The sequence below is a fragment of the Danio rerio genome, chromosome 12 (assembly GCF_049306965.1).
Source record: "Danio rerio strain Tuebingen ecotype United States chromosome 12, GRCz12tu, whole genome shotgun sequence".
Lineage (NCBI taxonomy): Eukaryota > Metazoa > Chordata > Actinopteri > Cypriniformes > Danionidae > Danio > Danio rerio.
In genome coordinates, this window is record NC_133187.1 from 22,060,001 (window position 1) to 22,084,264 (window position 24,264).

At 34.5% G+C, this 24,264-nt stretch overlaps 1 protein-coding gene and 1 long non-coding RNA gene across 8 annotated transcripts in view; one reads left to right on the top strand and one right to left on the bottom strand.

Annotated features, from left to right (window-relative positions):
• Window positions 1-23,003, bottom strand: part of LOC110438937 (uncharacterized) — a 26,279-nt gene extending 3,276 nt beyond the window's left edge. Inside the window, exons 1-6 of one of the 7 annotated variants that reach the window (XR_012387980.1) lie at window positions 20,587-20,740; window positions 20,391-20,481; window positions 18,542-18,707; window positions 6,145-6,328; window positions 5,995-6,047; window positions 1-1,842 (exon numbers count right to left, since the gene is read on the bottom strand). The exon at window positions 1-1,842 is cut by the window's left edge and continues 382 nt beyond it. This is a non-coding gene — a long non-coding RNA (uncharacterized lncRNA). Of the gene's footprint in view, window positions 1,843-2,804; window positions 4,753-5,994; window positions 6,048-6,144; window positions 6,329-6,868; window positions 10,064-18,541; window positions 18,708-20,390; window positions 20,482-20,586; window positions 20,741-22,775 lie in introns of those variants that run through there. The other 6 variants (XR_012387974.1, XR_012387975.1, XR_012387976.1 and 3 more) reach the window with 6 other exon arrangements.
• On the top strand, window positions 22,339-23,528 carry hbae4 (hemoglobin alpha embryonic-4). The gene is made up of 3 exons (NM_001082834.1): window positions 22,339-22,656; window positions 22,989-23,193; window positions 23,309-23,528. The coding sequence occupies exons 1-3, from the start codon at window positions 22,565-22,567 to the stop codon at window positions 23,435-23,437; spliced, it is 426 nt and encodes a 141-aa protein (NP_001076303.1). The 5' UTR covers window positions 22,339-22,564; the 3' UTR covers window positions 23,438-23,528.
• The last annotated feature ends 736 nt before the right edge of the window (window positions 23,529-24,264 follow it).

The window sequence follows — 24,264 nt, forward strand, 5'->3', positions numbered from 1 at the left end:
CTTAACGTCATCATAAAAATAACTAATAGTTAATAAATATCATGCTTGTGACCTGACAGATAGTGATCTGCTAAGAGAAAAAGTAATTTAATTTCTGATCTGAAAAAAAAAAAACATTCCAAGAACATTTAAAACATGTGTTTTTATAAATTCAGAGCAAATTTTACCTAGCCTAAAATTGTTAGCTGGGACTAATGATCAGGGGTTTTTACTCTCAAAGCTTACTCCCATCAGTTCATAGGGTCATTGCAACCCATCTATTTGAACCCCTCCAAGCAGGATGTGTAGAGTTTTCTAACAAAAGAACCTCTACCATCAATAATTAGTGTCTTTAGAGACCAGGGGAGTAAGGTTTTCCTGAAAAGCTCTTATGAGTCTGCCTTTTTAGTATTTATCCACTAAATCATACTCCCACCTGGGTTGTAAGACCATGCATTACCCCTATGGATCTGCTCATGCCATTTCAAGCTAGACTCAAATAGATTATTTCCAGCAGGTAGGCTGAGCTAACGCCTGTAGCCCTTAGTGTCTGTCAAAGGTGCACCTCTGTAGACCAGGACAGTGAGTTTACCTGCAAAGCTCATACTTTAAGTATGAGTTACCTTAACAAACTTCACTCACATCCAGGTCACAGCATTGATATACACCATCCATTTCTGCTCCCACCACTCCAAGCTGAACTTAAGGTGTCTCCAGCATGGAAGCCTGACACATTAGCAAAAACACTAAACACTGTAACCCTGCTGTCAGTTTGTGCCTCTTGAAGCCAAGGGAGTTAGGTTTACCAACAGATCAGCTTGCCTATGCTACACTCACCTCTCTAAACCTCACTCCCATTCAAATCACCAAATTACCATTCGAGATTCAAATGGGTCTTTAGTTTGGCTCACTAAAAACAACTAAATTTAAAGAGTTTTCTCACACTTCCACAGTCAGAGTGAGGTTTACTTCCACAGTGTATATAGCTGTATGGCCTCTGTTACACTCACCCCACTAAACCTCACTCTCATGTGGGTCACGGCACCAACATATATTCCCTGGTTCTACTTTTACTGCTCTAAACAGCACTCAAATATGTGTCTACAGCATGGAAATGTGCTGAACTAACAAAAAGATTAAAGACGTATAGCACCATAGCTGGCTTCTATCACATTTAACCACTAAACTTTAACTCCAACTTTAACTGTAACGTAACCCCTCTTGGTCTACTTCTACTGCTCTAAAGTGGGATTCAAACGGCCATGTCAAGTATGGGAAATTGGTGCTTTAAAAAAAAGCATGCTAAACATCACAGCCTCTAGCATTAGTCACTATGCACTTCCATTCTATTCTATTCTCTTTCTAATACTGCCAGTGTTAAATTCAATTTGAGCCTTAGGATTGAGACTTCTCAGAGGACAGCAAGCCAATTTAATTTACCACTGAATAGAAAGGGGAACTTGTGCATGTTAAATTTCAGTTGCAAATGAGTAATGGTATTAAAAATTAGTTGTGACAGCCAGTGTTTTTTTTAAACATCATGGACTTAAATGTAAATGAAGACAACACCCGAAACTCTGGAGATATGGCAGATCAGTAAAAGATCTAAAGTCCTCCAAGAGTGCCTATTCACAAAGCAACAGTGAAGCGCATGTTTAAAACTGAATTATCAGACACATGTGCTTCAGTTTATTTTGTGACATTGTAATAGCTTATACATAAGCCACTGAGTCTGTTCCTCTTTATTGTCAGTCATCTGTCACAGTGTATTAGAGATTTGAGGTTAAATGTTGTTTTTGTGGCTTCTGTGTCTGCATCCCGCTTAACCAGTACTGGCAATCTCTGCTGCTCCACTTCTCCAGGCTAAACAGAAAGGAGAACGGAAATGATTACATGTCAGGGGAGTAAGTGCTTCCATAGCTTCTCACAAACTCTGTTTATTAGTGGCAAATAAAGACAGCCTGGGACCTGAACTAGCAATAGCTTAGGGGGACAATATCTAGTCTCTAGTTCATTAACTTTAAGGTCAGAAATTGTTCATGAAGAGCTTTTGGAGTAGGGGAAACTAAACAAGACAACAAAGTAGTAAAACAGATGTACAGAATCTGATTTTTAGGCAATTATTTTAGGCAATGCAGATAAAGATTTGGCTTTAAAAATCCTTTAACTTCATTTATTACAGAATAATTTAACTAAGCATCAAATTTTTGTGAAAAATGCTTATCGTTAGGGTTTAAATTATGGCTTGGTGCTATTTTAGCTTGTTTGCTGGTCATTCAACAAAATTATGGGTCAGTATAGCTAACTAGGAAGTCTTGTGGATTATTCAAGTTGGTTATGCTTACTTTGATGATCTTTTTTAGATATTCTGTTGAATATAATTAACTGCATGCAAATTAAATCTTTTCAGAGTACACTGTAAAAATGCTGTGATTTGTGTTGGGAAAATATGAAGAAATTAAGTTAACTTATTAGTTTTTATTATTTTAAGTGGATTGAACATAAAACAATTCAGTTGTTACTCCATGCTTCAAAACCTATTGTGTCAGTAATTTGGTCCAAGTCACTAAAACATTGTGTCCACAGCTCAAAATGGTTAGTTGTTTTTTTTTTTCTTGCAAAAAACAGAAATGTGCGCACATCTAGAGAAAAAACTTGAAGGCAGGTGCACGATCAAAAAACAAACATAAGTAGCAAAAGATTCAAAGTAGGTCGGCACACTGCCACTTTAGCTCTCAAAAAATTTTTATTAGTCAAAATTACAAAAACACTACGTTTCGACCGACATGGTCTTCATCAGGTAAAAAAAAGTTTTTTTTTTTTTCACCATGATAGTCTTGTTGGAAATTAAAGTTTTAAAATATCTGAAATTTATTAAGAAGAGTCATTAGCAGATAGAAAAAAATGTATATGAACATATATTGTATATATTGTTATACTGTACACACAATATAACATATTGTGTTCATACAGTACATTTATTTGTTTTAAAATGTATTATATGCAAAGTGCAATCTTGATTGTCCAATTACTGTAAAGTATATTTCATATTTCTTATGTTAACACTATACAAAACAAAAACTACAAAATATCATCAATGAAAATAGCTATTCTTGATGGTAATCCTGTTGCTCATGTTGGCCTTGCCAGAGATTACGCTTCTTCCAATTGCTCTTTCACCAGCATGTTACTGCAGTTCAGGATTGAGAATGAAGTGATTGTGATATACAGTATATGCTCCCAAACTTGATCAATAAATAGATAACGCAAATTGTAATGCAGACATTACAGTTTGGGGGATGGAATGTCCGGGTAAAATGTCCCGGTGATCACTATGGCCATTTCGCCCCTGCTCATACATTTGTGTAAAGGATGTCAGGTTGTGACATTGACCTCTGAACCATGATGTTGAGGTGAAGCAAATCTCAGCAGTATATCCCAGCTGATGACAGGCTCCTTCTAAACACTACAGTATACTATTAATATGCATGGAGAGGTTTGGCAGCCGTTGCAGTTTTATATACTGTACTGTCCATAGTGACATACTACACATATACTTCACTGTCCATGGTGATTTGTGGTGATTTTGATTTAATAGTCACTACAGAAAGCTCTAGCCACAGAAGACATGGTCTCTTGTGACCTGTTGTAACAATTATTCCTCCTGTTATGGTCGATTTTTTAAACATATATTGTGTTGGTATAATGAGGGGATAATGGTGTGTCATGGTAGTTTTTTCTGGACAGGACTGCGAAAAGTCCTTGTGATGGGACTAAAATTCGGTACACCAGAAGCAGAAATCATTTAAACCATATTATCAAATCCAAGGGTTAAATCTTAGCAAAATGCGAAGTAGTTTGTCAATCATTTAACATTTCCTTTAAAGAACAGTTGTCTAATATTAAATGTAAACTGGTTTATCAGTATTATTTCAATAATTCTTTTTTCATACTACACTTCAATCACTTTATAAGGTACACCTGTGCAACTGCTCGTTAACAATATTTCTAATCAGCCAATCACATGGCAGCAACTCAATGCATTTAGGCATGAAAACATGGACAATAAGATCTGCTGCATCAGATTAAGGAGGAAAAGTAATTTAAATGATTTTTAAAGTGGCATGGTTGTTGGTACCAGAGGGGCTGGCTTAATACTTCAGAACTGCTGATCTACTGGCAATTACATGAACAACCATCTCGAGGGTTTACAGGGAATGGTCCGATAAAAGAGAATATATCCAGTGAGCATCAGATCTGTGGGGACAAAAGCTTTGTTAAGGTCAGAGGTCAGAGGAGAATGGCCAGACTGGTTCGAGCTGATAGAAAAGCAACATTAACTCAAATAACCCACACTTAATAATAATTTTTCTTGGCATACTTTGGGCCCATTAGTGTTGAAAAAATTACAAATTTGATTCACTCGTAAGTGGTTTTAAATAATTTCTTATTTTCTGATGAACACTAAAGATGCATTAAAAATAAATGCTAAATGGTTTGGTAGCACATTAAAATTGAAGTATTCTTAATAAAAAAGTAGAATTAAAGTTAAAACGGGCAGATGTTTTTGTAAACCACAAAGCAAAATATCAATGCCTTCTTTTTACTTTAACAAAGGCCTGATTTTGTTCGGAACATCAAAAAGTAAAATAGATCATGATTTTATTCTTTTGATTTTCAAAGCTCACATCTGCCACGGAAAACCTTGGAATAATTTGAGTTTCTGCTCTTGCTCCTTTCATCTTCTTCAGATCAATCATGACAGCACAAAATCTGTAAGTGAGATTCATTTTTGAGTTTCTGCAGACATTATGGCTCCTTTGGGTGGACTGTGTAATACTGAATACACCATGTGGCATATGTTTAATCATCAACAATTGTATTATATACTACATTTAAATAAGAACATACTTAATTGGGTATAAAAAAGTACACTCTACAGTTTGAATATATTTAATATTCATGCATTTGGCTTATGTGCTGCATAGATTACTTACAATTTTTTGTCGGTTACTAATTATACATTACAAGATGAAAATTGTAGTTTGTATACTAGATTACTCATCTTTGGTCATTTATTCTGAGTATATAAGTTTTGAGCTAATATGATCTATCTATCTATCTATCTATCTATCTATCTATCTATCTGTCTGTCTGTCTGTCTGTCTGTCTGTCTGTCTGTCTGTCTGTCTGTCCATTCATTCATTCATCCATCCATTCACTGTACACTATTTTAACACTGTAAAAATATGTTTTTACGTGGTAAAAATATCCATAGTTTAGCAGTTTTATGTATTGTGTGATTCATGTATTTATTTACATATATACTTATATACTTATATACATATATACTTATATACTTATTCTGACAACCTTTAAAAGTTAATTTTATATACATTTTAATAGTTGTTGAGATTTTGAATATCAAAAGTTGACAGAGCAGAGATAACCATCCCATAATGCAATTTACAACATTAAATAAAGAGAAAACACAAAATATGAAAACTATTTATCAACAGATTTTTTTTTTACAGTATAGACCAAAAACAATTCAAGTAGTAAAATTAGACATATCAATGAAAAATAGCGAGCTTGTGTAAGTCTGCAGCCAGACACTATTGGAAAAACTTATTTACTATTGCAAAAGTGTCATCTGATTATCACTATTTTTTATATCTTTCTGGAATGTGTTTACAAAATCCATATCACATGTAATCTGTCACATTCATGAAAGTTTTCACATGATTTAAGGCATTAGATGTATTCACCAATTCAGTGGTGTTAGCATGCTATCATGTTGTTCAGCAATCTTTGTTTAGAAGTATATAGCAAAGTAAAAATAGAGAACTCATATTAACTAAATCTTTAAAGCTAATTTATGTTAGAAACATGCTCACAGCATGCTAAAAAAGTGTTAGTGACATGCTAACTCAAGTGCTGTGTCAAGTTGGCATCAAAGTTCAACAAACCCTACTCGTTACCCTTTACTATTGCATAAAGAAATGTCAAACTCACAGTTATGCTGTTAGCCCAAATGTCAACTTCAAGCCTCTTTGTAACTTGAATCCCTGATATTCAAAACAATAGTAACTTAAAATTCTCTTAGTAATGGTTTTAAATTGTTTTCTTATTATTTTAGCGAACAGGCTCCTCTACGATTCTTACTTTTTAAACACTCTCGTACTTCTTCTCTTCAGGTTCTTCTGTTCACCTTCACGCTGTGACCACTTCAAAGATTTGTGTTCCTCTGCAGAGGCCCAGAGCAGGAAGCACAGCTGGCACCCGTTCACAGAATCACTCTGCTTCTGCTCTCTTGTGTTCCCATCCTGACCTTCTAGTTTACGGGGGCCTGAAGGGAGTATAGTTTACAGTAGTCCTCCACATGATGACATGTCCATACTCTCAGAGAGTTAACTGTGAGACCTGCTTGTTTCCTATAATGTAGCTATATAAAGAGTCTTTTTTTAGTTGGGCAGCCTGAGTGAAAAACTGCTCTCCCTCAATAAAATATTACTGAAAAATGTGTCAGTAGTTACAACCATTAATCTTCTTTAGTATAAGATGTCATATCACGTCACGTCTTGTGTTCCATCATCTGTTTATAATCAAAACTAGAGGGAAAAAAAGTCAAAATTCTGACAGAAAGAAGGACATTATTGGAATTGGCTTAAAGGAATGGTTCACTCAATGATATTCACTCCATTTCCACTTATGTAAATTTCTACTGCTGAACCCAAAAGGAGAAAGTTTGACAACTAGTCATTGATTTCAGTGTTGTTTTTTCCTATTGTAGAAATCAGTGGTTGCTATCAACTCAGATTATATATCTCACAAATTCAGCGTCGGACCAAATGTGCTGTAATGGTCACACAAGGAAGACAAAGATGGATAAATCTTTAAGGGTATTTATTTCTGCAACGCAACAAATGCTGAGAGATGAAGCAGGTAAGTGGTGTAGCAGAGGGAGAGCGAACTCAAACACAATTCAATTGGTAAATATCAGATCTTCAATAATACACCAACATAGGTTTAGATACTTCCCTTAGACAGGTGTGTTTGCATTCACAGAATGGTACAAGAGGATGCGGGTTAGCCAATGAAAAGAACCATCAGACTACAATTTCAGCCGGTGAGTGAATGGAGGTGAGTCTTTATAGTGCATGGGTGATTGGGGTGCAGGTGATCAGTAATCAGGGTGATAGTTCACGGGTGTGGTGGATGGTGAGGGAGAGTGGTGATTGGGACTGCAGGGACGAGCCGAGGGTGTGGCATGTGCATAATGGAGCCAGTGATGTCAGCGTGAGGGGTTAAGCTGCGGTCACACTGGGCATTTCCTCCCATAGACTTCCATTCATACGCACGCAAATGCAACAGACCAGAAACGCGGGCTCATGCATTAAGTTTCGCAGGTTGCTGCTGTGCAAAGTTCAAGCTTGGTGAACTCTGACCTGCGAAATCACATCATTTGACTGCGTGAGATCAATCGAGGATCAAAACATGACCTCTCTGGACAGAAATTTAAAACATGGAGCAATCGCTTACATTTTTAAATGTCTAATAAGCTTGTTTAATCCCGCCCCTTTTCGCAGCTCCACACGACAGAATTTTGCATTATCAAACTCTAGTGTGACCGCAGTTTTAGGGGTGCATTCTATGTAGCTCAGATTGCACTGCATCAAGTCTGCAGCCAGACGCCTCTCATATCTTTCAAAATTTCTTCTGTTTTAGCAAAAGAAGGTAATATTTGATCCAAATAAATAGGATCACTGATCCCGACACCCTAAAGGTTTTTTAACCAATTAAGTTAAAGAACTATTTTATTGAATAATTATGAAATGATTTATATGATGATAAAATATATATTTGTTTCCTGTCTAGCCGTTAATGTACAAGTTTTAAAGGTGACATTGATGTGCCTGCTCTTTCTAGGAAACTTCTACTTAAAGTTTAGCTCACTTATTTCAGGAATGCCATTTTGTTCAATCTTTTTGGATTAAAGTGCTCTTTTTAAAATGCTTTCATTATCCAAAATAACCTTAATCATTGTTTAAGACTTAATCAAAACACCTTGTTTTGGGTTTTTAATGTATCTATACATTCAAATTAACATATCTATAAATATAAATAAATGTAAACGTTTTTTAGAGTATTTAAACAAGAAGTATTAGCCTAAAGAGGGATATTTAAACTCCCAAAATTTGTGCTTATTGCGTTGTATTTATTATGTCTATTCATTTTTCTTTATATCACCCTGTCGTTTGCCCTTATTCTATTATATTAGGCTATTCTGAATATAACAGAATATTAGACTATTCTGTTTAATTTGTACTGTAAATCTTTTGTTGTTATAAATAAATAAGTTATGATGATGGGGCGACGCAGTGGCACAGTAGGTAATTCTGTTGCATCACAGCAAGAAAGTTGCTGGTTCAAGCCTCAGCTGGGTCAGTTAGCGTTTCTGTGTAGAGTTTGCATGGTCTCCCTGCATTCATGTGGGTTTCTTCCGGGTGCTTCGGTTTCCCCCACAATCCAAAGACATACGGTACAGGTGAATGGGGTAGGCTAAATTGTCCATTGTGTATGAGTGTGAGTGAGTGTGTGTGTAGATCTTTCCCAGAGATGGGTTGCAGCTGCGTAATAAAAACATGCTGAATAAGTTGGCGGTTCATTCCACTGTGGCAACCCCGAATTAATAAAGCCATGGTTCAAGTCGAATGCACCTTAAAGCTCTTAAATGATACAAAATAAGGGCACTTATAAAATATGTTTATTATCACTTTATTTTGATGGTCACTTACACCCTTTTTTTTACCCTCAATGGTCCCATAATTTCCAACCCAGGCTCATTCTGAAATGTACCGCTATACTTCCGGAGAGTGCCAAATATGTCTCAGGAGCTACTTTTTTTTTTGATGTTTTTGTTTTTGCAAAACCACCAGAGACCACTGTGTACCCATTTTTAACTGACTGACTGACCTATCGACAAACCCACCCTTCTCCTCCCCTAAACCCAACCAATAGTGTTTTCAAAAGACTGTTATTTACTTGTTTATTTTTTTTTTTGGCTTCTGTTTTTGTCTTACGTGCTTTCTGGAACCATTCTTTGCTGGACTCGAGCCCCATTGTGATGTTCAACTCCTTTTGCATCTCAAGTCTGCTGGCGTACATGGCAAGCTAACTAGACAAACTGGTAACAGCGGGAAAGCTTTCCAAACAGAGGGTCAGCTGGTAAGCGTGAAAAGGAATGGCATCATACAGCCCCATAGCTGAAATGCAGCCATAAACAGAAATGTATATAGCTACATTTTCACAATGAGCCTATGTTGCAACTTTCTCCTTACTCTAAGAAACTTTGCAAGTAAATGTCAACTTACACTGACACAAACCTTAACAGTCTACTCTAAAGTTGTCGTGTAGTTGTATTGTAACTTATAATTAACAATATTTTTAAAGGAACCATCAAAATAAAGGCATACCAATAGGTTCTTTATTAACATTGTTGGTTCTTCTCATACATGGAAACTTTTCCACTAAAGGATCTTTATAGTAGAAAAACATACTTTAGATTCTTAAAATGTCCCTTAAACCAACAAAAAAAAAACATTTTGAAAAAGTTACCTTTAGGGTTCTTAATGGAAAGTAAAATAGGTCTTGTATGGCACCAGTGTAAAAAAAATGCCCTTTTGGAACTTTAATTTTAAAGGTCTTCTAGAATCAAATGAGCCATCTTGTATGAAACTTGAGGTAATCTTTATAGAGCTACATGACATCCTGCTTTGTCAAAGCTAAATAAAGCTAAATCTGGGATCTGATCTATTGTATTTTTACTCTATGTATATTGCTGCATGTTTTGTTGCAACATATAGGCTCATTTTGAGTAGCTGCCTTTCATCTTTAAAACATGCAGTATGATGCTGTTCCTTTTTGCACTAACCATCTGACCGTTTACCTCTGTGTGGGCGGCTTTTACGTTGTTACCAGTTTGTCCAGTGGTTTGCCGCATATTAGTCAGGGGATTTGAGACACAGAGCAAAGTTGACTGAGACAACGGGGTTTGAGTGTGGTGAAAAACGGTTCCAAAAACCTGGTAAGACAAAAACAAAAGCCAAAAAAAATAAATGAGTAAATGACAGGGTGAGAATTTAGTAAAATCTGTAAGCATGAGAAAAATCAATAAGGCAATAAGGACAGACTGATTGTTTAAAAACACTGACGGATGGGTTTAGGAAAGTGGGTGGGTGCTGGTCAATCAGTGCTCTTTAAAACAAACGGGTTTAGGGAAAGGGGTGGGTGGAGAGCTAGACAGTTGGTCAGTCAGTCCATCGACAGTGGCCTTTGGTAGATTTACATGAGAACATCATGCGCAAATAACACTCTTGAGAGAAATTTGAGACCTTAAAAAGTGTAAACAGTGGCCTCTGGCAGATTCACGAAAAACAAAAACTGCAAAAAAAACGTAGCTTCTGGGATGTATTTGGCACTCTCCAGAAATGTATATAAGGGTGTGTAATTAAATTGAGGCTGGGTTGTTTTTGTCTCATCCACAAATAGTAATTATTTTGTGTCTAATTTGAATTTTAAAAGAATTATTTACATTTAGCATTAATTAAAGTGCCTCACATACACACACACACATCGTGAAGCTGGGGGTTTGGTGTCTTGCTCAAGGCTGTCACCTCAGCCATGGTATTAAGGGTGAAAGAGAGTGAATCATTTAGATCACAGGCTGGGCCTATGTTTTTTGTTGTTTGGTTTGATTTGCAGAGAACCTGATTGGTGATTCAATGGTGGGTTGTCCAATGTGAATCCCATAAAGACTGCAGTGTTTGACATGAGAGGAAAATGGCTTGGAGGACTCAGTCTTCTAACTATTAGGCCACAGCTGCTAAAAAACTGAAAGAGACTGGCAAACTGCTGTAGTTACATTATATAATTTTGTATAGCTACATAAAAACACACACAAATTACTCATTTGGAACTGAAAGCAAAAGTAGGAGTTTTTCTCAGTTACTTTGGTCCATTTCTCAAATCAGAATTGAAATTCTCCAAACTACCTGTTCAATCCTCACATCATCGTGTCACTTGTGCACATCAAAAAAGCAGTTTCTCATCCTTTTGAGCAAGTTGTAAATGCTTTTGTTCATAAATGTAAATGATTATTTTGAGTTCTCTGATGTTTCCTAGAATATCAATTGCTTATGTCAAGTTGATCAAAATGCATTATAATGGTCTCTGTCTGAATAGTCTCATCCCCCACAACATTTAATCCTTTGTTTATGGCAGAAGTCTTTACATGCAAAATGGCTGAACAAGTTGTCAAAATACTTTATCATTGTGCATTTTCTTTACATTTCCATAAGACTTTTTTTCTGAATCTGTCTATAACTGCCAAATTTCTTCCAAGTGAATCTTGACTTTTTCCAATGAAGGTGCAATCAAGCAATCAAGGAGGTTGTCCTATGTTCACATTTCTACTTTTATTTCTTCTTTGTGCTATGTCATCATTCCGATGACATGATCTGTCAACAAATTACAGTACAAACAGCAAAAACAGTACACTATGTATAGACAACATGACTAAGTAATTTGACTGTCTTATCCGTACACAATGACACAAGGATTTGTCATTCTGATGGCACTGACACATTCATTGGCATGAAATTTAGTTTTGAGAGATGAACTAAGAATTTTGAGCAAGAGACTGGCTTTTGCTGCATGGTAACCCATGGTGTTTTGCTATTTGTACACATTGTTTTGAGAAATGCATTTACTGTTTTGCAAATTTCAGTATGGTCTGAGAAGTGTACCAAAGTGACTGAGAAAAACTGTACATCATTGATGGTTAACAGACAAGACAGTAACAAGAGCGCTTTCTCTTTTCTTAGACAGGGCTGCTGCTGATGTTTTTATCCAAACAGCAGTGCAGACAGTAAATCCACTGCTTGTCTCTAACTATACATTGACATACAGTTCATAGGAGACTTCCAGATCCCTGGTGACTTACAATATTTATTGCTGAGGTCGTTTGTCAGCATTTTGGACAGTCTAGAGAATACAGATATTATATACAAGATCCAATGTAAACCAAAGTGAAGCAATGTATCATACTTTAGCTAACAAATCATCATATAGATATACGGGTATATCTATGCTATTATCAGACTCTAATACATTATGTAGATGTATAATAGAATACATTGAGAATACATTGCAGTTTAGTGCAAGGACACTCCTTTGTCTACGTTTGTCATTTTCAAGGGTTTCATTTGGTCACTCATTCTAAAGTCCACTTGTACTGCAAAAGGTTGCATTTAGGTAAATTAGGTTTCCTTTTAACTTTTTTTAACTGTCCAATATGCACAGTAAATCCAAAAGCCATTTGCCTTTTATGTTGAAGTGCAAATGGCTAATTATTGAACTTTTTAAATTAAGGCTGCACGATATTGGAAAAATCTAACATTGCATTATCCTGCGATTACATTTTACAATATGAAAGCAACCCATCTCTGGGAAACATCCACATTCACATTCACACACACACACTCATACACAACAGAAAATTTAACCTACCCAATTCACCTGCACTGCATGTCTTTGGACTGTGGGGGAAACCGGAGCACCCACACGAACATGCAAGCTCCACACAGAAACGCCAACTGAGCCGAGATTCAAACCAGCAACCCAGCGACCTTCTTGCTGTGAGGCGACAGCACTACCTACTGCGCCACTGACTCGCCCCACACATGAAAATAACAATGATAATCCAGACTCAATATTGCATATTCTCGCGATGTGACTAATGTAAATGATCACATTGCGACGTTGATGCTGAAACAATATATTATGCAGCCCTATTATGTATGCAATTAACACCTAAACTGTATATTATGCATATTCATTCATTCATTTTCTTGTTGGCTTAGTCCCTTTATTAATCCGGGGTCGCCACAGTGGAATGAACCAGCAACTTATCCAGCAAGTTTTTTTTACGCAGCGGATGCCCTTCCAGCCGCAACCCTTCTCTGGGAAACATCCACACATACATTCACACACACTTATACACTACGGACAATTTAGCCTACCCAATTCACCTGTACCGCATGTCTTTGGACTGTGGGGGAAACCTGGAGGAAACCCACGCGAAGGCAGGGAGAACATGCAAACTCCACACAGAAACGCCAACTGAGCCGAGGTTTGAACCAGCAACCCAGCAACCTTCTTGCTGTGAGGCGACAGCACTACCTACTGCGCCACTGCCTCGCCCTATTATGTATATATCACCTATAATTTGCAAATGTAAATTCCAAATGTGGTGTAACAAATAGTCTACAAATCTAGTGCATTTGTAAGCATGAAAACTTCACAGCAAGTCCACGTCTCCAAAATTGGATGTGGTCACACAAAAACCATTTCTGGTTCCTCAAATAACCTCACAGTCAACAAAATAATCATTTAATTAACTTTGCACTATAAACAGCGTATTGTGGAATGGAAAGACTTTTACATTTTCTTAATGGAGAAGGATTTAGGATTTTTTCAGTGCCTCAACAGACCTTTATCTATTTGCAATGATAACATGATGGCAGATGTATACTACGAGTCAAAAGTTTGGGGTCAGTCTGTTTTCAAATGTTTTAAAATAAGCTTCTCCTGCTCACCAAAGTTGCATTTATTTTATCAAAAATATAGTACAAATTGTAGCATGACATTTTATTGTACTATAAAATAACTGTTCAAAAGTAGTTTAGAATTTAATTAAATAATTTACTCTGGTGATTTTAAAGATGATTTTGAGCTCCATTATTCCAGTCTTCAGAGTCACATGATCCTTCAGAAATCACTCTAATAATAATTTTTTTTTTATTGATATTATTTATATTAATAATATATTAAAAGCAATAATGACTGGAATAATAATTTCACTACAAACAATAAATAGTCAATATTTTTTGTAAATAAGTATTTAACAATTTAACTATTTTTATTTTACTTTTAATAAATGCTGCCTTGATGAACAGAATAATTTTATTTAAAAAAATACAAACTTTTGACCCCAAACTTTTGACCATTAGTGTATGTTCAAATTTTCACACTAGATACTTTAATTCAACAATGTATAATCATGTTTATTCGATGAAAGTGCCCATTTAATCGTTTGCAATTATTTTCAAATTATATTTTACAATATGCACACATTTGCTAGCATTTCTTTGTAAGTAATTATCAATACTATAAAACCATTCTTGTCAAACCACATTCAGTAAGGAATTGCATTAGCAATCACTTACTGTAAAAAATATATATTAAATTCCAATGTTAAAATCTTAAATGGAGCAGTTTGCATTACTGGATATTACTGTCAGTCTTTTAGCATTTCTTTCATAAAACATTTGTCAAATATAATTTTGTTTCATTTTCCTTTGGCTTAGTCCCTTTATTTACCAGGGGTTGCCACAGCGGAATGAACCGCCGACTTATCCAGCATATTTTACACAGCGAATACCCTTCCAGGTGCAACCCAGTACTGGAAAACACCTATACACGCTCCCCACACAAATACACTATGGACAATTTAGCTTTCCCAATTCATCTATAGCTCATGTCTTTGAACTGTGGAGGAAACCGGAGCACCTGGAGAAAACCCACAAGAACACGGGGGAGAACATGCAAACTCCATAGAGAAATGGCAACTGGCCCAGCCAGGGCTCAAACCAGCGACCAACTTGCTGTGAGGTGAATGTGCTACCTATTGCGCCATCGTCATGTCAAATTTTAAATGTATTTTTTTAAAATAGGTTATATATATAGAAATATATTTGATTCTATTTGACTTGTATCAGGCATTTATAGATATTTACTATTGGAAATAACACACAATAAATATCAATGCCCCCAAATAATTTTAAACTCTCATTATTTCTTACCTATTAAGTGTTTTTTAACACAAAAGAACATATTTTGAAGAAAGAAAATGCTAAACACTGACTTCCATAAGAAAAGCAAATACTATAAAAGTCAGGGGTTACCAGCTTCCAAAATATTTAGTTCAATAGAAAAAAAGCTAATTCAAGAAGGCTTATGACAAGAAAATTGTGAGTAAATGATGACAGACAGAATTTTCAGTTTTGGGGGAACTGTCCCTTTAAATATATTTGGCCTACACCCTTTTCAGCATATTACTATTAAAAACAACTGTTTTCCACTTTTAAATGTTATTTGCTCCCTTACTCATTTACTCACTGTCTTTCAAGTTAGTTCCTGATTTATCAAGAGTCACCACAGTGGAATGAACCGACAATTACTCAAGCTTATGTTTTATGCAGTGGATGCCCTTTTAGCTACAACCCAGCACTGAGGGGGAAGTTATTCCTGTAATAAAAAAAAAATTAAAACACCAGTCACAGAAAATATTTCTACTCATATTTCTTATAATATTCGTATGAAAACTTTTTGGACACTTTTGTGAAAATATAGTTCAAAGGATCAAAATTTATTTGAAACAGTATTCCTTTGTATAAAATACTAGTTAATGTAACCTACATTTACTGACCCCAAATAAAAACAACACATTTAAACTAAAAATGACCTGCACATGCTTCTTATAAGCCTACAGATAAGCTCACAGATGTCGTCATTCATAGAGCTCCAATCTACGATGGCTGTCGGTTGCGGTCTTTGAACACTTGCGACTTTTGTCCCGAGAGAGAGGATGAGCTGCTGTCACGGAAAGATTGATGTTTAAAGGCTCTCATGGGGGCTTTCACGTGATCAGAAAACATGACATGACCTAAGAGGTGGACAAATAGATGGTCATGTTGACAGATGCGCACATGATGTATTGCGTCTGTTAGGTAGAATTTCAAGTAGCGCTCTCAAATTTAGTTTCTTAAAAGTTGTGATGTTTCACAATGCTTCTCTCCCCGTTCCCCATTATTACAGTCTTCATAGAAGCCCACGAGCTTTTCTAAATCTTCTAATCTAACGTAAACGGCAATGAATATCTATTAGTGAGCAATCCAGTCATAATAGCCTCTATAACACGTCTGAGTATTGGCAGGCGAAGGGTAGACATCGTGGGTGGGCATGTGTGATTTACCAGTGAGAGCTCAAGCAAACAACACATCAAGAGGATTGAAGAAGGGGAAATAATTAATCTTTAATCCTGTTTGCTTTACTTTATTTATTTTAAAGAGACGAAAGACATTTCCGCCGACGCTTAACTGGCATTATACTCTCTGGGATTTATCTCACAAGCAAACAAGATACAAAGGGCTGTGCTTTTGATATGCACACATAGCCTACTCGTAATTGTTTGGAAAACAGAGATTTTAATAAACGGGTGAGTACATATATTGGCAGTAGAAATGCAAATTTTTGCTTATAAATAAAAGGCTACCCACGTTAAGTAGCTATATCTGGTTTGTGAATCATTTGTTCCATACGTTTGCTTTTGTTGCGCTGTTGCCATCTAGTGGATGTTATGCACAACAGAATAGTGGCAGAAAAGCGTTTAACTATTAGCTTTGTCTCAATTCTCGAATTAAATTTCTTCAAAACAACAAGTTTAGATCTTTAAACAATTAGTTATTGATCACAACAGAATGGCATTTCTTATTGCTTTAAGCAAATTACACATGCTTTGGCACATGTGTGCAAACAGTACAATTTTCTGTAGTTTGGACTAAAATGAATTGCATATAGCTTGTTGATCAAAACTGATAAATCAATTCTCCTTTAAACTGTCACACACCTCAGAACTCCTCAATAATTTTTCATTGTGTGAGCCATCATCACACTCAAAACTGTTTATTCAATGATCAAACATTTGTATACGTACATGTTTACACCATAAATATCTGATATTGACATTGTTTGTAATGTCTGCTGATTTGGTAAATGACCTGTAATTTCAATACAATTTGCATAATCTCTGGTAATAAAAAAATATGAAATATACGAAACAGTAATTGGATGGGCAGGATTGCACTTCCTTTTTTTTTCTCAATGGCTTTGGTGAATTTCTCACAACACTATTTACATTTGCACAACAGTTAAAGCATTTCTCAAAACAATTAGTCATTTGTGCACATAATAGTAGCAGTTTCTCATTCCTTCCAGCAAATTGCAAATGCTTTTGAACATGCATCAATTGCTTTCATAAAACTCGCTGCTGTTTTATAACATTATCATTCGCTTATGTCAAAATTAACTAAACTTGTGAATGCTGAATCGTCATTCCATATAAAAACGAATAGTCCTCATTTCATTACTTGAGTCATTACATACAAAAATCTTAAACTAGTTGTCAAAATCTGTCAAGCTAAATTTAAATATGAAAAAAATTCATGAAAATTTCTTCTAAATTGAACAATTTCATGAATGTTTTACAGACATGTGTATGTTATATGGTTCAGCTCCAGTATGTACTGCAATACTGTTTACTGTTGTGCACAGCTCCACCCTAAGGGAGTTGATGTTTGTTGTAAATAAGGGTGTATTTATTCTTTTGCACAATGCTGGAAATTTTCACATGGCTGTGCAAACTATATATAGTGCTGTCTTGAGCATTTTCAGAAAGTGTCACCAATATCTCACTTTTTTGCATTGGAAAAAAATGTACAGACTAAACTGTCATACTGAAAACAAGCCATTTGGCTATCGTCATAAACAATGGTGTCAGGACTTTTCATCTTGATGACACAGAAACTTTTATTGACATCAATATTTACTTTTGAGGATTGAGCTATCCATTTTGAGCAAGTGACACAATTTTGCAGGTTATCAGCTATATTTTGCAGTTTGTACAAATTGTTTTGAGAAATGCATTAACTGTTTTGCAAATGTAAATTGTGTTGTGAGAAATGCACCAAAGCCACTGAGAAAAACTGTAATACATTTGTACACAAAGTAGTGTACTGTATAAATACAAATGTTCATATATATGTTTTATATTTTTATATTTTATATTCAGTGTGGCTCACATTATGACAATTACACTTTATGTTTTGGTGGCCTTGGCCAAATTACTGACACAGAAACTAGGTTTTGATGCATTAATTAAATGTTTTGGGGGAGTAACTACATTTTGCAGACATGCAATAAAGTTCTGAAGTTCCAGCAAACAGTTTCGAGATTTGCACTCAGTTTAGCGAATGTTTCGACTGTTTCAAAAAATGTGACAAAGCAAATGTGAAAAACTGTAAAAGTGATCTTTTATAAACAATTACGCTGCCATACAAAAGTTTTTTGTTTGTAAAATGTTTTTAGTCAATGCTTACCAGCATTAAAAATGCAGTGAAAACTGAAATATTGTGATACTGATGTGTGAATATTCGTTCGTTCATTCATTCATTCATTCATTCATTCATTCATTCATTCATTTATTCATTCATTCATTCTCTTGTCGGCTTAGTCCCTTTATTAATCTGGGATCGCCACAGCGGAATGAACTGCCAACTTGTCCAGCATATGTTTTATGCAGCGGATGCTCTTCCAGCTGTAACCCATCACCGGGAAACACCCATACACTCTCATTCACACACATAAACTACTGACAATTCACCTGTGCCGCATGTCTTTGGACTTGTGGGGGAAACCGGAGCACCCACACGAACACGGGGAGAACATGCAAACTCCACATAGAAATGCCAACTGACCCAGCCGAGGCTCGAGCTAACGACCTTCTTGCAGTGAGGCGAGAGCACAACCCACTGCGCCACCGTGCTGCCCTGTGTGAATATTATGATAATTTAAAGTGACAGATTCTGTTTTAATATATTAGAAATAATATGATGTGATGGCAAAGCTGAATTTCTATCAGTCAACATTCCTGTCGTCTGTGTCCCATGATCTTTCAGGAGTCATTAAATATGCTGATTTGGTGCTTATTAAATAGTTATTCTAAATATCAGTGTTCAAAACAGTTGTAGTGACACATTTATATCAGAATTGTTTAATGAAAAAATATTCAAAATAATTTATAACATTTGTGAATGTTTTTTATGTTTAAATGTGATTAATAAAAATATTAAATATTTTAAAGTCTAATAATTCTACCAAATATGTAAAAACAGCTGCAAAATGGTATATAAAATGTGTTTTTATATTAAAAACAAAATAAAATAAAATAAAAACTCTTCAAATATAATAATATATGTTTAATATATTTTATAATATATTTTAGAAATATTCACATAACTCTTTATATTCTTAAAATGTTCATACATATTTAAATAAAGTTTTATTTCATGTTTTTTTAAGATGATTAGACTTTTATTTGAAAATGTCTTTTAAGGACACAGGGTTATACAGAGGACAGTGTCAAAGCAAAACATCTGCAGAGCTGTTTTCTAAATTATACTTTTCTGTTTGTCTGTCAGCCTCATCATTTCCAGCTTGCCTGTTTTTTGCATAAACATGCTTGTTGTAAAATCTTCATTTCTGTCACTCGTCTTGGAGAGGCAAGCATGACTTTTTTCTCTATATTTTATTCAAAACAAACTTTTATGTGTTTTTATGTCACTGATTTACTTTTTAAACTTTTATAATAAAGCAAATAGTTCATAAACAAGGCAAAAAGGTAATGCCAAGATTTATTTTTCTTTCAACATGATAAAAACATTAATTTTATTGTAAATAAATGATAACAAATAAAAAATAAAAACAAATAACATTTAAAATAAAATAAAGACAAAAATAAAAATAAAATAAATAAATAACATTAATCCTTTAGCAGCATATTGACTGTATAAGCAAATTTTTAACAAAATGTCAGCTAATTCAGCAAAATCAGACTTTGAGGATAGATGAATACACTGACTTGATTAACATACACAATTAATTATAGTTATTAAAATAATTGAGATATAGATACTAAGGTAACACTACAAAAAGTTTGTATATGTTAATGTGATTACTAACATGAATGAACAGTGAACAATACATTTGACAGTATTTATTAACGTTTTTTAATGTTAGTTAATGACAATACAGTGGTTCATCAGTGCATTAACTAATGTTAATAACAAACATGAATTCGTATTTTAATAATGCATTGGTCAATGCTGAACTACCATTATTAAATGTGTTGTTAATTATTTCAATTTATGTTTTATATGAAAAAGTCATTACAGCAAATGCTTTTATACTACTTTAACTTATGTATTTAAATAGGTTAGTCAGATATAATCTTATATGTATTCTTATATATAATAATACCTGTTGTCAGATTGACTGAAGTAAGTTGAGATGACTAGAAAAGTTCACTTGATTCAACTAAAAAATATTTTTTTAACAGCAATAAATTAACTAATAAAAGCTTATTGTAAAATGTGACGAGTTAGTTACATAAATAGTTCCAAAATTGATTATAATTAACAAAATGTCTAAATGGGATCAAAATAATGCCTTACCCTTTTGCCAGTTGGTGTTTAATTAACACAACATGATGATAATGGTATGGCACTTGAGGTCGACCCTTGAGGATGATATTACAATCATATGCTATTAAAAAAATACAAACATCATTTAAAAATACAACAACAGCAAATAATTAATTCAATAAACCAATCAATATGTAGGTAGCACACATAATCTCTAAGAATGGACCTGATCAGACAGCACATTAATTAGGAAGTGGATTAAATAAAGGCAATGGTTCAGTTTTAGCTGAGTCATATGTAACGTGTGCCAGCAGGAGGGCAGGGCAATGCTGACACGGGTGATTACACTGCTCTTCTGCTTACACCCTCTCACAGACCACAGCTTGAGTCACTGATAGGAGGGTTTATCAGAGCCAGTGCCAGCACCCATCCCTATCACTGAAGTACATGCTCATCATAGCTGCAAACAAGAGAGTCCTTTAATTTCATTCGTGTTTGTTTATAGTCTTACTTTGCTGTATATGTATTTTTTCATTTTAGATATATTTTTTTAATTTATATTTTTTATTTTGGACCATAACTTGGCATAAAATTGCCTAGATAAAGCAGACAATAACATTTTTACCTTTTCAATTTTGTTGTATTTTCATAAGTTTGTTTGGATGTTTAATGAGTACACTGTTTAAAATTTTGCTAGGTTACACACAATTCCTTTATGTTGTCCCAACACAAATTTATAAAGTTAACCTTTTTTTCTACAAATTTAAGTGAATTGATTATAAAAACAATTACGTTATTTTTAAAAAGTTAAATACATATAGAGAACCTTTTTGCAATAAAAATAAAGTAATAAAAAGATTCTTCAAATATCAAAGGATGTTTTTAGAAAAAAAGAGATTATATGAGAGGATAGAACTTGTACATTAGAAAACCATCTAAACCTTTATTAAACTGCAAAACAAGTAAATTGATTTCATAGAAATTAGGATTAAATGGCAGTATCAAATTATTTTTTGTCAAGGCCACTAAACACTTTTTGCTCCATAATAAAATATACTAAAGTCATTGTAAAATACATCTCATGTTGGGTTGCATTGTTAAAAAAGAGACAGAATTTAATTCTGAAAATAACATAGATATTATGTAAAGAAAAAAAATCCAAAATTAAACAAAAAGTGCTTAGGGGTAGCTTAAAAATGTATTGTGCTCTTTGAGTAAGGCATTTATCAGAATAAACAGCAAAAATCAGTCCAAGGCACTCAAAAAAAATGTGGAAAAAAAATAAAAATCCTTTATTGACATGGATATTCCTTAAAACTGTGCCTACGTGTTTTGGCAAACAACTGCCTTAATCAGGGCAACAGTGATTAGGTGTGTCTGGAGTTTCTTTTGAATATGATCTCATGACTCATTAGAATATCTAAACAATACTAAAATCATATACTGAACAAAAGATCAACTGAACAATTATCATTAATTCAGCATTGAGAGAGGGAGAGACTATGGAAATAATAAAAAAGATGATTATTATTTCTCAAATAATACAACGTGGATGTATATAGGAATACATTATATAATATCATATTACATGTAATATGTATATATAGACAAATAAACTAGTGGAGTGTACAAATAAATGCACATAATATGCATAAGAAATATATGTATTCTACACTTTGACTTAGTCCTTGACACGGGGGACACATTTATGGTTCGGATTGTCTGCTTGAAGTTCATTTATAAAATGTACTGGAGCTTGACCAACATAGCTGTTGATTTAAAAGCAACAGAAGTTAAATTATAAATCTTTTTTTATGGTGATAAAAACTTGTTTGGTTTTCATTTTATCAAGCTATAATTAGTCTTTTAAAAAAATCAATCACAAAAAGTAGGAATCCCTGAATGATAACCCAGACTCCTGTAGTATGACGCAGAACAGGCTAAAGTTGCGCAGTTTCAACAGTCACGTGATGAACTCATTGACCGGTGAGGTGAAGAGAGCGACCGACGGGAACGACAACAGTTCGGTTAACTGCTCTCTTCTGTTTTTGCACTATTTATCGAGTTTATGGTTAATTATGCGGCCAAGTCGTCGATCTATTTGCGTGTTTTTAACTGAAGCTAATTTAATTTAACCTATTTATTCAGCTGTGTTTGGTAGTAGATCAATAAGCTATATTTTAGCAATATTAAACTGCATAATTATGCTCTCGAGTGCCGAAAAAGAGCTGATTGCAGAAATATGGGACAAAATGACTCCAGTGGCGGAAGAAATTGGATCTGAAGCTCTTTTAAGGTATGCTGTCATAGACCAAATTAAGCTCATGATAATAAACAGCTATTCCTATAAACAAAGCGTTTTTACAACTAATAAGACTAAACCATGTGAATTAAGCTATTTTAAGTCAGACTTACCTATCCTTGATAGCTCGCCGTTAATTTTTCTGAATATCAAAAGTCAATGGTTGATGGTGTTGTCATATTTGGCATATGCCCAGGATGAGTGAGGATGACGTAGGCAAAAGAGAGGGAGGAGATAGTTTACTGTAGTAGCCCACCTGTCAGGGGTCTCGTGCTTTAACATGTCTTCTTAACCTTGTTTTCACTCTTGTTAATGTGACTTTACAGGATGTTCACAACGTTCCCCAAAACAAAGACATACTTCTCTCATCTAAATATCAGCGCTAATTCAGAGCATTTGCGCTCCCACGGAAAGAAAATCGTCGAGGCTCTGGCCGAGGGTGCGAAGAACATAAGCACACTTACTACAACGTTGGCACCACTTAGCAGGTTCCATGCCTACCAACTGCGAATACATCCTACAAACTTCAAGGTCTTTATGTCTGTCCAATAAAATTGTCCAGTACACTTCTACGTATTCTTTGTTGTTGCTCTATTGTGGTAGTGGTTTTAATTAACTCATTGACGCTAGACTTTCTTTTCTCCAGCTTTTTAATCATTGCATCCTTGTGACGTTAGCCTGCAGAATGGGTGACGACTTCACTCCAGTGGTGCACGCGGCGATAGACAAGTTTCTGTCGGCATTCTCAGCTGTTTTAGCCGAGAAGTTCCGATGAAGAGCCCTCAGAGGAAGGACGGAATGGTTCTGCCAGATATTATCTTTATCAATGTATATGCTAGCTTATTAAATAAACTGATAAATACTCATGTCTTTGTTTTATCTTTCTGCATGGATTGCAAAATGTTCAATAAAAAATGTATATCCGTTAGCGCCCTCTGTGGGATTATTGTGTTTAATATATTTATTGATTAATAAATTAGCCAAGCCTGCCCTTTTTAAACGAGATTGCTCTTTTGTGTAGCATAGGGGTATATCTCTTTCTGTTTAAGAGAACCTACATTTAAAATGCTTAAAATAAATAGCCTAGTTTTAAATATTTTTATACGCCATATAGTATGGATATACTTTAAGATACAGACAATCCGTTATATCAGTTTAATTTTTGTCCGTCATACTATTTTTTAAGAAACTAAAATAACTTTTATTTTCAATATGATATTGCTTTTAAAATGCTCACTAATAACTAATACTTAGCCTAATCCGTCCACAATATTAGAGTCACACGTAGCCTACGCTTCTGAGGTTATCTGATTAGACTGTAATAATTTGTGAATAACTATACACTTTTAATTTTATTTTTGACGCATATTGCGAATAAAGAATAATTTTACTGTGTGTTGTATGTTGCATTACTCAAAAAAAATTGACAGTTAAGTCTGAATTAAGCTCCAATTACTCTGAAGTATAAAAATAAGTATTTCTTGTAAAAAAAAAAAAAAAGGCTATATTATCATTATATTATCATTCGACTTATAGATCAAGCAACTTAAACTTATCATAGAATAGCCTATTCAGTATTGATGGCCTACTTATAATATTAAT

Bases quoted from the DNA above. Each gene is read 5' to 3' on its own strand.
- hbae4 (NM_001082834.1), top strand. From the start codon at position 22,565: ATGCTCTCGAGTGCCGAAAAAGAGCTGATTGCAGAAATATGGGACAAA. The intron at 22,657-22,988 runs GTATGCTGTCAT...GTGACTTTACAG, and splicing joins GGATCTGAAGCTCTTTTAAG to GATGTTCACAACGTTCCCCA. The intron at 23,194-23,308 runs GTCTTTATGTCT...TCTTTTCTCCAG, and splicing joins TACATCCTACAAACTTCAAG to CTTTTTAATCATTGCATCCT.